Raw genomic sequence first — 15,593 nt, forward strand, 5'->3', positions numbered from 1 at the left:
GTTTGTGGAGCATTATATGGGGCAAGTGTCTGTATGGGGCCATAACGTTTGTGCAGCACTATATGGGGCAAGTGTCTCTATGGGGCTATAATTAACGTTTGTGGAGCATTACGGTATATGGGGCAAGTGTCGGTATGGAGCATCTTATGGGGCCATAATCAGCATTTGTGCAGCATTATATTGGGCAAATGTGTCTATGGAGCATCTTATGGCGCCATTATTAAACTTTATGCAGGATTATATGGGGCATATTTTAATATGGAGCATCTTATGGGGCCATCATAAACTTTATGGAGAATAATATGGGGCTCCTGATTTAATATGGATATTCAAAAACACAACCTACTGATGTCTCAATTAATTCTATTTTTATTGGTATCTATTTTTACTTTTGACATTTACCGGTAGCTGCTGCATTTCCCACCCTAGGCTTATACTCGAGTCATTAAGTTTTCCCAGTTTTTGATGGCAAAATTAGGGGGGTCGGCTTATACTCAGGTCAGCTTATACTCGAGTATATACGGTAATTATAAATTGGTGGACGATTGGATGCAAAATTGGAGTTCAAAATACTTACACAGGCACATAGACGAATACATGTAAATTTAGTTACATATTAAAAGTGTTTGCGTGGGCAAGCATTGCTAAATATATTATAGTTGTGGCCCGCTGTAGATTACATAAAGACATTAAATTGAGTTTTCTCATCACACTAAGGCCCACATACATTTTAAATCGATGGTACGGCCTTCAGTTATCTGTACACGGTCCCTCATACACAGGGACATTTGACTGAGCACTCCTGTGTTCTCTAAGTGAAAACATTACATGCACCCCAAAAACCATTAACAAAATATAACAATAAATACAAACTTGTTCACAAAAAAAACAAGCTCTAATATGACCATGTCGACTTAATAAAACAGCTATAGCAACGAAGTTCCTAAAGCTATGGCTATTCTCCAAGAAAAAAAAGCAGAAAAAAAATCTAGTGTCTTTAAGGCTCTAAATAGCTGCATCCTCAAGACGGTAATTTATGTTTAATACACACATCATACCTATCGTCATCCTTCGGACAATCGGAAAGCTTCATCCCATAGACCTGAAAGTCATCCCAGAACGTGTCATCCACCAAAGACTTCTCTACTTGCAGAGTTCTACATTCCTTAGTTCCGCCTTTCTTCTTGACACTTTCCACGTTTGTGGCTTTGGATTCTTTACTGCTGTGAGTCTTTCCCTCCTTGCTGTTCTTTTCGACCTTCAGTTGTGTTTCTCGGGTTCCTCTTCTAGAGCTTTTCGCTTCCTTTCTAGTTTCTTCGGAGATCAATTGGTCTTTCTTTGAAGAACCTGCATGGACTGGTTTCCTTATTTTCGGTCTGACAACAGGTTCGTTAGCTAGGTCAGATTTATTGCCACCTGTACTCAGGTCACAATAATCCACTATACTGCTCTTGATGGCCGGTTTGGGACCATCTTGCTTTTGTGGCCCATCACACATATTCATGTTAATTCCGGTAGCTTCATCCTCAGACACGGAGCTTGCTGACAAACTCCATGGTGTTGTGCACATATCCATGTTGTCATAATTGGCTAAAGAGGCACACTTTACCTGAGATAAACTGTCTTTAGGACATCTATGATTTAGGATAGAAATATTTGTCATTTCACAGGAGGCTTCTTTTAATGAATTTGGGAGCCTGCAATCTACAGATTTTGTTTGTCTTCCAGTTTCCTGATTTACAAAGCCATCATCATATAAGCCAACATTGTCCTCCCCTTCACTGCTGTCTGGCTCGAAAGAGTCAATATTCACAAATGAAACCGCATTTTGGGAGGAGGGGTGCGGAAGATCCACTGAAGTGTGCTTCACAAGGGTTTTTCTGCTTTTTGTGCAGTCAGTGATATTGTCTAAAGTCTGACATCTTAGTATATGCTCGGACATTGGAAAGGGGGAAATACTGTTTTGCTCAGCTTCAGTAAACACAGGCGAGCTATCATTAGCATCCAACGTTCTGCGATCTTTCTCCAAATCAGCGGTTAAAACATTACCAGAGCTGAAGAGTGAGGAGTCATGGCTTTCCTTGGAAACTAAAAAGAGAAAATTGTTTAAATGAGTAAGGGAATTTCCACAAAAGAAGACAAGCTTGTACACAGACATGTCACAATTATGGTGGAAAAATTAGGTAGCCCATCAAGTTCAGAGGAAAAAAAAAAAGAGAAAACCTAAATCATAGTTTGAAAAAAGTAGACTTTAAAAGGGACTTCCCACTAAACCAGTACAGGTGATCTACTCTAAGGATGGGTAATAATTATGAGGCTATGTTCCCACGGTCAGTAATCGGCAGCGCTTTGCACGCAGCACATGTCCGCTGTCTCCAGAGCACTGCCAGATTTTGAACGCAGGTGAGTCAACATGTGATCATTGAACCGTGTGGAATCAACACGTCCAATACATTGTATGGGTGATATTTATCTTGCGGAGACTCACGTCTCCACAAGATAAATTGACATGCTGAGTTCTGGAAAGACGCGCCGCATGTCCGTCTCCACAGGTAAGCCACGGGCGTCTCTGGACACATAGTGGACATGGGATTTCTTGAAATCTCATCCACTGTGCTGTAACATCTGGCCGCTGCGGGTTGAACGCTGCAGATGTACGCAGCGTCCAACCCGCACGCTTACTAAACGTGGGACCGTACCCTTTGAGGGGTAGGAAGCCAACAATAGACACCTGCACCAATTATCGAGGCTGAATGTATACAGTGTGAAAAAGCAGAACACCACCGTGCCGTCTCACTGTTTAGCCGCTGCTGCCGAAACTGCACATCAGCTCGATTAATATTAAATACGTTTTAATCCCTTTGAGATAGTCAAAACATCAAGATCTTTTTATAGCAGTAATTTATCGATTTAATTTTGATGCATTATTATTATTATTTTATTATTAAGCTGCATTAGAAGCCTACCAGTTAAGACAGGGACCAGATCCTAATGGTGTTAATAATGACAATGCAGAAGAAAAAAAAAACGGATGAAATTATCAATGTTCCATATGGGATCTGATTTTTTTTTTGCGCACCCATTCACTTGAAGATGGGAGTATAATCGGATACTCAGAAGGTTATTGGTTGCTTGTCAAAAATGGGAAATAGTGCACAATAGTGTGAAGCCTTATGGAGTAGGAGACTGTGAGGTTGTAGGAGAGTGGAGTGGTCACAGTCACAACTCTTATGTAGGTATGAAGATAAACAGCTGCTGCTGCCCCGTGGCTGGGGGTTAAGGCTATGGGCACACGTTGTGGATTCCCTGCGGATCCGCAGCATTTTTTGCAGTGCAGAAACGCTGCAAATCCGCAATTGATTTATAGTACAATGTAAATCAATGAGAAAAAAAAATGCTGTGCACACTCTGCGGAAAATCCGCTGCGGTTTAAAAGAAGTAGCATGTCATTTCTTTTTTTGTGAATCTGCAGCGTTTTTGTACCCACTCCATTATAGAAAACCACAGGAGTAAAAAACGCAGCAAATCCGCAAGAAAACCACAACAAAAATGCACAAAAAACGCGACAAATCCGCAGGTGCGTTTTCTGTCAGGAGAGGCAGAATCAGCACCAGAAATTCCTAAGCCTAATCCGCAACATGTGCACATAGCCTAAATCCTCCGGGAGACATTGGATCCAGTTGAATGAACACATAGGTGGGCTGTGCTGTAGGAGTAAATCAATTATTCAGAAAGGATTATGAAAACAAGGTTTTTTTTATTCACAACGTGTTTTCAACGCCTTTAACAAGTGAAAAAAAAAAAAAAAATTTAGCTTATTCTTTTCATAATTTCTAAAGGACGGACTTACGTCAAAAGCGTAGCCCACCTATGTGTTCATCCAACTGGATCCATTATTCATAACAATGGTCACATAGCCTAGTCCCCTGGTGGGACAAGCAAAAAAAAAAAAGGGAAAGAAAAAAAAAAAAAAAAATCTTCTCCCATTAATCATACTTAAAAAAAAAAAAAAAAAAAAAAAAATTAATCCGTTCACGACCTGCACCATGCATGTCCTGTCTCCCCCTCTGATGTGGGCTCCGGTGCTGAGCCCACATCATTCCCAGCATAAGTCAGCTGTTTTGAACAGCTAACATGTGCCTCTAAGGCTACTTTCACACTAGCGTCGGTACGGGGCCGCCGCCATGCTTCTGCCCGAAGTAGCGATGCAAACTGCGAAAATAATGAACAACGGGGCAGCGGATGCAATTTTACAACGCATCCGCTGCCCCATTGTAATGTTCGGGGAGGAGGGGGCGGAGTTCCGGCCGTGCATGCGCGGTCGGAAATGGCGGACTCGACGCACAAAAAAGTTACATGTAACTTTTTTTGTGCCGACGGTGTGCCAAAACACGACGCATCCGTCGCACGTTGCAATGCGTCGCTAATGCAAGTCTATGGAGAAAAAACGCATCGTGCAAGCACATTTGCAGGATGCGTTTTTTCTCCAAAATGATGCATTGCGACATACAGCAAACAACGCTAGTGTGAAAGTAGCCTAACAGCCGAGGGAGGAATCACGATCCACCCACGGCTGTTAACCTCTTAAATGCCACCTTCAATCTCTGACAGAGGCATTTAACTCACGCTTACTGGAAGTGTGCCGGAAATCTCACCCATCGGTGGCATGACAATCAGAGGTCTCCTGCAGACCTCTACTTTTGTCTTAATCGGACTGCTAAGAGCGCCACCTTGAGGTCGGCGCTCATGGCATTGAGCATTTCTGCTACACAGAGACGATCTGATTATCACCTGTGTGTAGCAGAGGTAATCGGAAAACTGCAGCTTCTAGTCTGCCACGGAGGCTATAGAAGCATTCAACAAAAAAAAATTATATTATAATATATATGTATATATACATATATATATACACACACACACACACACACACACACACACACACACACAGTCATGGCTAAAAGTATTGACACTCCTGCAATTCTGTCAGATAATACTCAGTTTCTTCCTGAAAATGATTGCAAACACAAATTATTTGGTATTATTATCTTCATTTAATTTGTCTTAAATGAAAAAACACAAAAAGAATTGTCCTAAAGCCAAATTGGCTATAATTCCACACCAAACATAAAAAAGGGGGTGGACAAATGTATTGGCACTGTTCGAAAAATCATGTGATGCTTCTCTAATTTGTGTAACTAACAGCACCTGTAACTTACCTGTGGCACCTAACAGGTGTTGGCAATAACTAAATCACACTTGCAGCCAGTTGACATGGATTAAAGTTGACTCAACCTCTATCCTGTGTCCTTGTGTGTACCACATTGAGCATGGAGAAAAGAAAGAAGACCAAAGAACTGTCTGAGGACTTGAGAAACCAAATTGTGAGGAAGCATGAGCAATCTCAAGGCTACAAGTCCATCTCCAAAGACCTGAATGTTCCTGTGTCTACCGTGCGCAGTGTCATGAAAAGTTTAAAGCCCATGGCACTGTGGCTAACCTCCCTACATGTGTACGGAAAAGAAAAGTTGACAAGAGATTTCAACGCAAGATTGTGCGGATGTTGGATAAAGAACCTCGACTAACATCCAAACAAGTTCAAGCTGCCCTGCAGTCCGAGGGTACAACAGTGTCAACCCGTACTATCCGTCGGCGTCTGAATGAAAAGGGACTGTATGGTAGGAGACCTAGGAAGACCCCACTTCTTACCCTGAGACATAAAAAAGCCAGGCTGGAGTTTGCCAAAACTTACCTGAAAAAGCCTAAAACGTTTCGGAAGAATGTTCTCTGGTCAGATGAGACAAAAGTAGAGCTTTTTGGGCAAAGGCATCAACATAGAGTTTACATGAGAAAAAAAGATGCATTCAAAGAAAAGAACACGATCCGTACAGTCAAACATGGCCGAGGTTCCCTGATGTTTTGGGGTTGCTTTGCTGCCTCTGGCACTGGGCTGCTTGACCGTGTGCATGGCATTATGAAGTCTGAAAACTACCAACAAATTTTGCAGCATAATGTAGGACCCAGTGTGAGAAAGCTGGGTCTCCCTCAGAGGTCATGGGTCTTCCAGCAGGACAATGACCCAAAACACGCTTCAAAAAGCACTAGAAAATGGTTTGAGAGAAAGCACTGGAGACTTCTAAAGGTGGCAGCAATGAGTCCAGACCTGAATCCCATAGAACACCTGTGGAGAGATCTAAAAAGGGCAGTTTGGAGAAGGACCCTTCAAATATCAGGGACCTGGAGCAGTTTGCCAACGAAGAATGGTCTAAAATTCCAGCAGAGCATTGTAAGAAGCTCATTGATGGTTAACGGAAGCGGTTGGTCGCAGTTATTTTGGCTAAAGGTTGTGCAACCAAGTATTAGGCTGAGGGTGCCAATACTTTTGTCTGGCCCATTTTTGGAGTTTTGTGTGAAATGATCAATGTTTTGCTTTTTGCTTCATTCTCTTTTGTGTTTTTTCATTTAAGACAAATTAAATGAAGATAATAATACCAAAGAATTTGTGATTGCAATCATTTTCAAGAAGAAAATGAGTATTACCAGACAGAATTACAGGGGTGTCAATACTTTTGGCCATGACTGTATATAGTGAAAAAATTGGAACAGCATCAGATACCATCTTGAAAATGTGCAAAGCTTCCCCAACCACTGTTCAAATGGCTCTTAGAAATAAAGATAAAAAAAGGAATACAGCACACAAAAAATGAAAAAAAGTGGACTTAATTGCTCAAATGGCGTGGCAACGTTTCGGTCTTTCCCCCCTCATCCAAACGCCTCCCAGCCGTCACTCTGCGAGAAGGGCGCCACCTTCTCTGCGTTATTCAGTTGTCTAGGTGCCTGCACAGTCATATTCTGCCTAGGGCATGCGCAGTACAAGACGTCAAGTGTTGTCAGTTGTCGGGCAGCGCGAACTGCGCATGCCCAAGGCTGAATATTACCGCGCAGGCGCCTGGACAACTGAATAACGCTGAGAAGGTGGCACCCTTCTCGCAGAGTGATGGCAGGCAGGCATTTGGATGAGGGGGGAAAGACCTGCCTTCCCTGACGATTTCACAGGTATGAGGGACCAAATTCAAAACTGATTATTTCTGCAAAGAGCCACCTTGTCAGAATGCAGCATTAGTGCTGCACAAGATGGCTCTTTTAGTTACAAACGCCTGGGGGGAGGGTGACAGGTTCCCTTTACGTTAGGCCATTGGGCCATATGCTTTTACATAACATATTACAGTACTCCCCATTTTTGATATTTTATTCCAAGATCTATTATTTAAAATGTACTTTGTCGTGGGACAACCCCTTTGAGTTTGTTTTCATAGGAAAATATTCATTGTTATATTTGATAAGAAAAAAAAACTTCAATTGTAACTTTTTTATTTATTTTTTTTTTTTTTATCAATTATCAAGGGTGGCTCACGACTTTGTCCAAGTTTTAAATTTTGGCTCTCTGTGTATTTAAGCTTAACATCCCTGCTTTGGACCTGTGCTACTCAATGTTTGGAATGTTTTATAAATGGATTGATTCTGCTAAATATAATCAGGCCAACGCTTTCCTCTTTTTGTGGGGTCTGGTGTAGTTCCCTTTAAGCTTCATAAATGTTGTTAGAATGAACTGATGCCAAATTAATCTATAAGCATAATTGTAAACCAGCAATAGCCCTCACTGGATTCATCATTTTCGTACATCTGCCAAAATTAAAATTACAGGACAAAAGCAGGCGCAGAGCAATAGAAAAGTTCATATTTTTCATTATAAAGAAGTTAAACTTTCTGTAATTCCACAATTTTGCAAGAACTGAGAAGTTCAATTTTATGCCCTTGCAGGCAGTCAGCCTTTTGAAGTGTAAGCTCATATTCCCAGGTGAGTTAGTGTCAGTCAAGGCAAGTATTCCTCATCTGTACATTTACAATCCTGTCACTATCAGCAATTCTTTCTGCAGGAGAATGAAATCTAATATTTAAACGACGTGGCTTCCACAAGCGCTATTTTCCTCTTGGAGATGCATCAGATAATAAAAGTCATTGAGGACTCTCAGGGAGGAATATCTAAGCCACTAGTCTTTCATCTGGATGGAAACATGAATATAATCTTTTACATGTTCACTTTCATCATAAACTAGTTATAAAAAATTATAGGAACACAAAACACTCAACCTCTGAAAAATAGTCCAAATACAAAAGTATATTGTGCTGTAAACCAAGGACAGGTAACAGCTCATGTCTCCATCTATATGTGCAGGAATTAAACTAATAAAGGACCCTTGTCGCATTTGATAAAAGTTGGCCCAACCAACCGCTTTTGGCAGGCCCAGCCAAGGATCTCATGTATGTGAGCCTCCGGCTGTTCCTTGGTAGATTATATTGGAGGGGAGGGGGTTAAGAATTGGGAGGTTGTAAATTAAATTAAACCACTTCCAGATTATTCTAGCAGCAATTTACTCCTCTCACCATAGAGAACAAAGGAAAGCTTGGTGGAGTCAGAATATATGTCAGATGAACAGTCACTCAGGTAACAGTTATATAATGTGCATGGCCACCTCAAGACAAATGCCTCCAGAGTTGTAACCGTTAGGTTGGATTACACAGAGAAACCATCTACAGTACAACCAAGTTTCTAGAACTCCAGTCTTCAAGACCCCCCCATCGTCTGATCACATTTAAAAACTTCCCTAGTATTGCACAGGTGAGAGAAGTGTGCCTTCTTAAGAATAAGATCTGTTGGGGGTGGGAGGGATGTGAAGACTAGAGTTTGGGAAACCTTGAACAATATTAATAATCATAATCTATATCTATATAATTGTCTAAGGGGTACTTCCGTCTTTCTGTCAGCAACTTCGTAACGGAAAACCCGCGTCGCTGATTGGTCTCGCCAGCTGCCTGTCATGGCTGCCGCGACCAATCAGCGATGGGCACAGTCCGATTAGTCCCTCCCCTACTCCTCTGCAGTCAGTGACCGGCGCCCGCTCCATAATCCCCTCCAGTCACCGCTCACACAGGGTTAATGCCAGCGGTAACGGGCCGCGGGTTCCGCACTCCGTTACCGCTGCTATTAACCCTGTGTGTCCCCAACTGTTTTACTATTGATGCTGCCTATGCAGCATCAATAGTAAAAAGATATAATGATAAAAATAAAAAAGCAAAAAACCTGCTATTCTCACCTTCCGTCGTCAGACAATGTGCTCGCGCAGGCCGCCATCTTCATTCCCAGAGATGCATTGCGAAATTACCCAGAAGACTTAGCAGTCTCGCGAGACCGCTAAGTCATCTGGGTAATTTCACAATTCATCCTGGGAATGGAAGATGGCGGCAGCCGCGCGCGCATGGCCAGAGTTTCCCTGGATCCCAGGGGTGAGTATATAACTATTTTTTATTTTAAATTATTTTTTTTTTAACAGGGATATGGTGCCCACACTGCGTGGGGCAGTGTTATATACCACGTGGCTGCTTTATACTACATGGGCAGTGTTATATACTGCGTGGGCTGTGCTATATACTACGTGCCCTGTGTTATATACTGCGTGGGTTGTGTTATATAGTATGTGGGCTGTGTTATATATTGTTTGGGCTGTGTAATATACTGCGTGGCCACTGTTTTATACTGCGTGGCCTGTATTAACGCATCGGGTATTCTACAATATGTATGTATATAGCAGCCACATAGTATATAGCACAGGCCACGTAGTATTTGCTATATACTACGTGCCCTCTGCTATATACTATATGGCTGCTATATTCATACATACATACATACATATTTTAGAATACCCGACGCGTTAGAATCGGGCCACCATCTAGTACTATATAATTGTCTAAGGGGCACTTCCGTCTGTTTGTCTGTCTGTTTGTCTGTCACGAAAATCCCAAGACGCTGATTTGCCGCGACCAATCAGCGAAGGGCACAGTCCGGCGGTGAAATGGCCGCTCCATACTCCCCTGCAGTTAGTGCCCCCTCCATACTCCCCTCCAGTCAGCGCTCACACAGGATTAATGGCTGCGTTACACCGCGGTGTAACGCACTCCGTTAACGCTGCTATTAACCCTGTGCGCCCAACTTTTTACTATTGATGCTGCCTACGCAGCATCAATAGTAAAAATATCTAATGTTAAAATAATAAAGAATCATTATATACTCACCCTCCATCGGCCCCCCGGATGCAGCCCAGGCCTTTCCCGCTCCTCGCGACGCTCTGGTGACCGGTCCATGCATTGCGGTCTCGCGAGATGACGTTGCGGTCTCGCGAGATGACGTCGTAGTGGTCTAGCGAGACCGCTACGTCATCATTTCGCGAGACCGCAATGCACTCTTGGGACCGGAGCGTCGCGAGGAGCATCGGTAAACGCCTGGGCTGGATCCGGGGGGCCGACGGATGGTGAGTATATAACCATTTTAATTATTTTTTATTAATTTTTATTTTAACAGGGATATGGTGCCCACATTGCTATATACTACGTGGGCTGTGTTGTATATTACATCTCTGTGCTATATACTATATGGGCTGTGCTATATACTACGTGGCTGGGCAATATACTACGTGGCCTGCGTTCTAGACTACATGGGCTGTGTTATACGCTACTTGGCTGTGGTATATTTTTCTGCTGTATCTGTGCATCATGAATCGTGGTATGTGTTAAAGAGGGGGGCCCACTGAGACGCTTTCGCCCGGGGCCCTCAAAAACCTGGAGCCGGCCCTGGCTTCACTGATTGTTCGCGGGCGGGCGTGACCAATCAGCGACAGGCACAGTCCGCCCGCGAATTGGCGCGGAATTTGAACCACGCTTCGCTAATTGGTCGCGGCCGGCCGAATCCTGTGTATAAATTGCATTAGTCTGAAAACTTCATAAATAAACTACACACATACTCTAGAATACCCGATGCGTCGGGCCACCATCTAGTCATAATCATAATAAAAAAAGGTTCTCTCCTGAACTGGACACCTTATTTACTTGGGAACAGAGCTTCTACAAAAAGCACCGTTTGTTTAGAAAGGCTCCTTGCATGACAATGACAGCCATTGATCTAAGCTGTGAACCAGAATCGAACCCTACAGTTGTGGCCAAAAGTTCAGACTGTTGCAAATTTGGGTTTTCACAAAGTTTGCTCCTTCAGTGTTTTTAGATCTTTATAAGTCAAATGTTCCTGAAGCACAATTACGAGCATTTCATAAGGTTTTAAACTTTTGAAAAATACATCTCTGCGAAACACTAATGTTACTTTTTGTTTTACATCTTATGCACCAAATCCTTCAAAATGGTGAATGTGGTTCATGATTATTTCTTTTTTGTTTTTTAACCGGCTTTTTTTTTTTTTTTTTTTTTTTTTTTTAAACTTCTTATCAAAATTTGCAAATCCTTTAACAATACGGCAAATTAAAAACTCCTCCAGCATCCTTACTCTGGGAAGTGGGGCGTTTGCACAAAAAAAAAAAAAATTAATTAAAAAAATAGATAAATCTAAATCATCTTGATAGAGAAGTTTTGGAGAGGGACAGAAGGGCACACAAAATAGGGCAATGCCGTCTGGTAAGGGATAGGTATAATCGCTGGTAGCACTCACCTAAGGCCGGAGTCACACTTGCAACTGCAAGTCTCTTGCCTCAATACCCGGCACAGCTGCCGGCACTCAGCACAGGAGTGTGCAGCTGCATGTATTTCTATGCAGCCACACACTCCGGTCACGAGTGTAGGCGGCAGTGCCGGGTATTTAGGCGCGAGTTTCCACATTGCAGTTGCAAGTTTGACCCCGGCCTACAGGTGTTGTTTGCAGGCACAACACCTATAACAGGCGTCGAAAGTCGCTGCTGCTGCCTAGTGGTTGGAGGAAAGGTTTTTTTTGCAGAAGTATAATTTCAAAAACGGAAGCTGGCACATTTAAGCTGGCTGCACTCCACGAATTTAAGTTTTTATACCTTGAGAAAGGCGCCAGTCTGATGCAGAAACTCGTTGGTATTAATAAAAACAGTTTTGGAATCTCAAGGCTCTTCATTCCCACAGCAGCCTGCCTAAACTTGCCAGCTTCAATTTTTGCCATAAAGTCATCTGGATAAACAAAATTGAAGAAAAAGGAAAACAAAATAGACAAAAAAGTGTTGCAAAAAGTACAGATAATAAGGCGCAAATACTACAGCTACTAATAAGGAGAATATTATCCCAGAAAAGTGTCTAAACAGCAATAATGAATCAGGGTCTCAATATTTAGTGTTGACCTGTATTTTTCAAAACTTAAAGGGAACCTGTCACCCCGTTTTTTCAGATTGAGCTATAAATACTGTTAAATAGGGCCTGCGCTGTGCATTACTATAGTGTATGTAGTGTACCCTGATTCCCCATGTATGCTGAGAAATACATTACCAAAGTCGCCGTTTTCGCCTGTCAATCAGGCTGGTCAGGTCGAGTGGGCGTGTTCACAGCGCTCTTTTCTTCCCCAGCTTTCCGTTGGTGGCGTAGTGGTGTGCGCATGTCCAAGGTCCGAATTCCCTGCGCCCACGTGAAGACACAGCGCGCGATCTGCGCTGTCATCCCTTTCATCGGTGGGGGCGGCCATCTTCCTGGGGCCGCGCGTGCGCAGATGGAGTGCTCTGCTGCACGGGGCTTCAGGAAAATGGCCGCGGGATGCCGCGCGTGCGCACAAGAGATCGCGTCGGCCATTTTCCCAAAGCCGAGATGCAAACTCGCAGGCCCTATTTAACAGTATTTATAGCTCAATCTGAAAAAACGGGGTGACAGGTTCCCTTTAACTTCATCTTGGCATGCTGGATTTCAGCATCTGTGCCAAATACTGACTGATGGGAACCCATTTTTTGCCTAATCAGTCCTTGGAGTTAACGAAATTTCTGTGTTTATATTTGTGAACTCACTTTTTTGAGGATTGTCCACAGGTTCTCAATGAGATCTGGGGAGTTTCCTGGCCATAGAACCAAAATGTCAATATTTTATTCACTGGGCCACATAGTTACACTTTTTCCTTGTGAGAAATAGATCAATGATATATATTTAGCTTCATTTGCGGTGAGGCGCCCTCTGCTGGCTGTTCATAGATCGTGGGAAATTACCTAGAAAGCCAGGGAGCTTTCTAGGTAATTTCCCACGATCTATGAACAGCCAGGGAGCTTTCTAGGTAATTTCCCACGATCTATGAACAGCCAGCAGAGGGCGCCTCACCGCAAATGAAGCTAAATATATATCATTGATCTATTTTTAGCCTCATTCCCTGGGGTTTTGCAGCGAGGAGCAGCCTGCATTAGCACAGCTCCTTGCTGCAAAATGTTTTAACCCCTTCAGAAGGATTTACATCGTTGGACGTTACAGATCTGCGGAGGGTAAGTATATTGTTGGTTTATTATGTTTTTTTACTCACAGAACGAGGGTCTTCAGTGACTGGATTGGGCGTTGAATAAAATACTGCAACAACCATTGTTTTTATTTCATTAAAATAATTTTAAAAAATGTGTTTGTGTTTTATTTAACCCTTTACTAGTATTGGATTAATAATGGATAGGTGTCATAATTGACGCCTCTCCATTATTAATTAGGCTTAATGTCACCTTACAATAGCAAGGTGGCATTAACCCTTCATTACCCCATATCCCACCGCTACACGGGAATGGGAAGAGAGTGGCCAAGTGCCAGAATAGGCGCATCTTCCAGATGTGCCTTTTCTGGGGTGGCTGGGGGCAGATATTTTTAGCCAGGGGGGGGGCCAATAACCGTGGACCCTCTCCAGGCTATTAATATCTGCCCTCAGTCACTGGCTTTACTACTCTGGCGGAGAAAATTGCGCGGGAGCCCACGCCAATTTTTTCCGCCATTTAACCCTTTATTTTAAGAGCTAGAACGGCCAAATTTTGCAGATACACACTACTGACATTAGTAGTGTGGAATCTGCAAAAAAAATGGAGAGAAGACATGGTTTACTGTATGTAAACCATGTCTCAAATCATGTCGGGTTTTAGGAAGGAGAAGGAAAAAGCCGGTAATTGAATTACCGGCTTTCAAGCTGTCTAGCGCTGGAATAAATATTAATATATATACATATATGTGTCTCACTGATATATATATATATACCTATTCTATGTGTACACATTTATTCTACCTATTCTACTGTAGGCTGTCAGTGTGATTTTACTGTACACCGCACTGAATTACCGGCTTTTCTCTCTAATATATGTGTCTACTGACATTATATATATATATATATATATATATATATATATATATATATATATATATATATATATATATATATATATATATATATAGACAGTATATATATATATTTTCTTTTCTTTTTGGGACACATGGATCACTTCTATAGCGGTATGTTGGTTTTGCTAGCCTGCGAGAAAACCACGCAGTACGGATGCCATACGGATTACATACGGAGGATGCCATGCGCAAAAAACGCTGACACACCCTGCCTACGGAGGAGCTACGGACCACTTTTTTCGGGACTTTTCAGCGTATTACGGCCGTAATATACGGACCGTATTGTTTTACGCTGTGTGTGACGCCGGCCTTAGACCTACCACAGAAAAAAAGACTGGTAACAGCTAGTGATGAGCGAGTGTACTCGTTGCAGTTTTCCCGAGCATGCTCGGGTAACCTCCGAGTATTTATGACTGCTCAGAGATTTAGTTTTCATGGCGGCAGCTGAATGATTTACAGCTACTAGCCAGCTTGATTACATGTGGGGATTCACTAGCAACCAGTCAACCCCCACACGTACTTAGGCTGGCTACTAGCTGTAAATCATTCAGCTACAGTGATGAAAACTAAATCTCCGAGCAGTCATAAATACTTGGAGACCACCCAAGCAACGAGTACACTCGCTCATCTCTAGTAACAGCATTTGAGCAGTAAACAAAAACTAAATTTTTGAGAACAGGGTATTTTTAATAGCAAGTAAATTAGCAATTTGCCTTGTTTTTACAAGCACTTTGCAATTTTGCCCATTTATGCTGTTAGGAACATATTAATGATGAACAGTGGAAGAAAAACATAATAAACTACTTGAAAAATACCAATGCCACTGACCAAAAAATAAGAGAGAAAAAAAAAAACTACGTTAGCAGTGCATTTAGTATTTTTCTACTAACTATGCTCTATACCGGAGGTGTGTTCTATAATCATCCGATTCTTGGGATCCATGGGATGTTAAAGAGGAACAACCATAAGGTCTTAATAGCAAGTTTTTGCTCTTATGTAACTCCCACTGATTAAGTTTTTTTTACCCCTTTTTAAATCCACCATACAGTTTTCAAAGATATGGGCATTTTTAGTTAATGGTCTTTCAACAGGGCAATGCTGCCACAATAGTAAGGAAGACCCGTGTAAATACACACCCCTAGGGAATCCTGTGAGACACCATGTAAAGATCATAAAAAAAAAAAACAACATTTAGTTACAAAGGACCATATCTCTGCACCTATGTTGGATTTAATAAAGATTACAAAAAAATTCTTATGGAAGCAACAGGAATAAAATAAAAGCAAACACTAGCGACTTGACCAGGTAACAGGAGTGCTACGTGGCTTCAAACAAAATTACTTATTCCTCACATAAAACACTCTTCTGGGAATCCTCCCCATTATAACTGGTCATTA

At 42.2% G+C, this 15,593-nt stretch overlaps 1 protein-coding gene across 2 annotated transcripts in view; it reads right to left on the reverse strand.

Annotated features, from left to right (window-relative positions):
* PJA2 (praja ring finger ubiquitin ligase 2) overlaps positions 1-15,593 on the reverse strand; it is an 85,380-nt gene that overhangs the window by 36,889 nt on the left and 32,898 nt on the right. For both annotated transcript variants that reach the window (XM_069752607.1, XM_069752617.1), the window contains one exon: positions 1,059-2,088. In XM_069752607.1, the coding sequence (XP_069608708.1) occupies positions 1,059-2,088 (1,030 nt within the window). The remainder of the gene's footprint in view (positions 1-1,058; positions 2,089-15,593) is intronic.

Source organism: Ranitomeya imitator, chromosome 1, assembly GCF_032444005.1.
Source record: "Ranitomeya imitator isolate aRanImi1 chromosome 1, aRanImi1.pri, whole genome shotgun sequence".
In the NCBI taxonomy this organism is placed as follows: domain Eukaryota; kingdom Metazoa; phylum Chordata; class Amphibia; order Anura; family Dendrobatidae; genus Ranitomeya; species Ranitomeya imitator.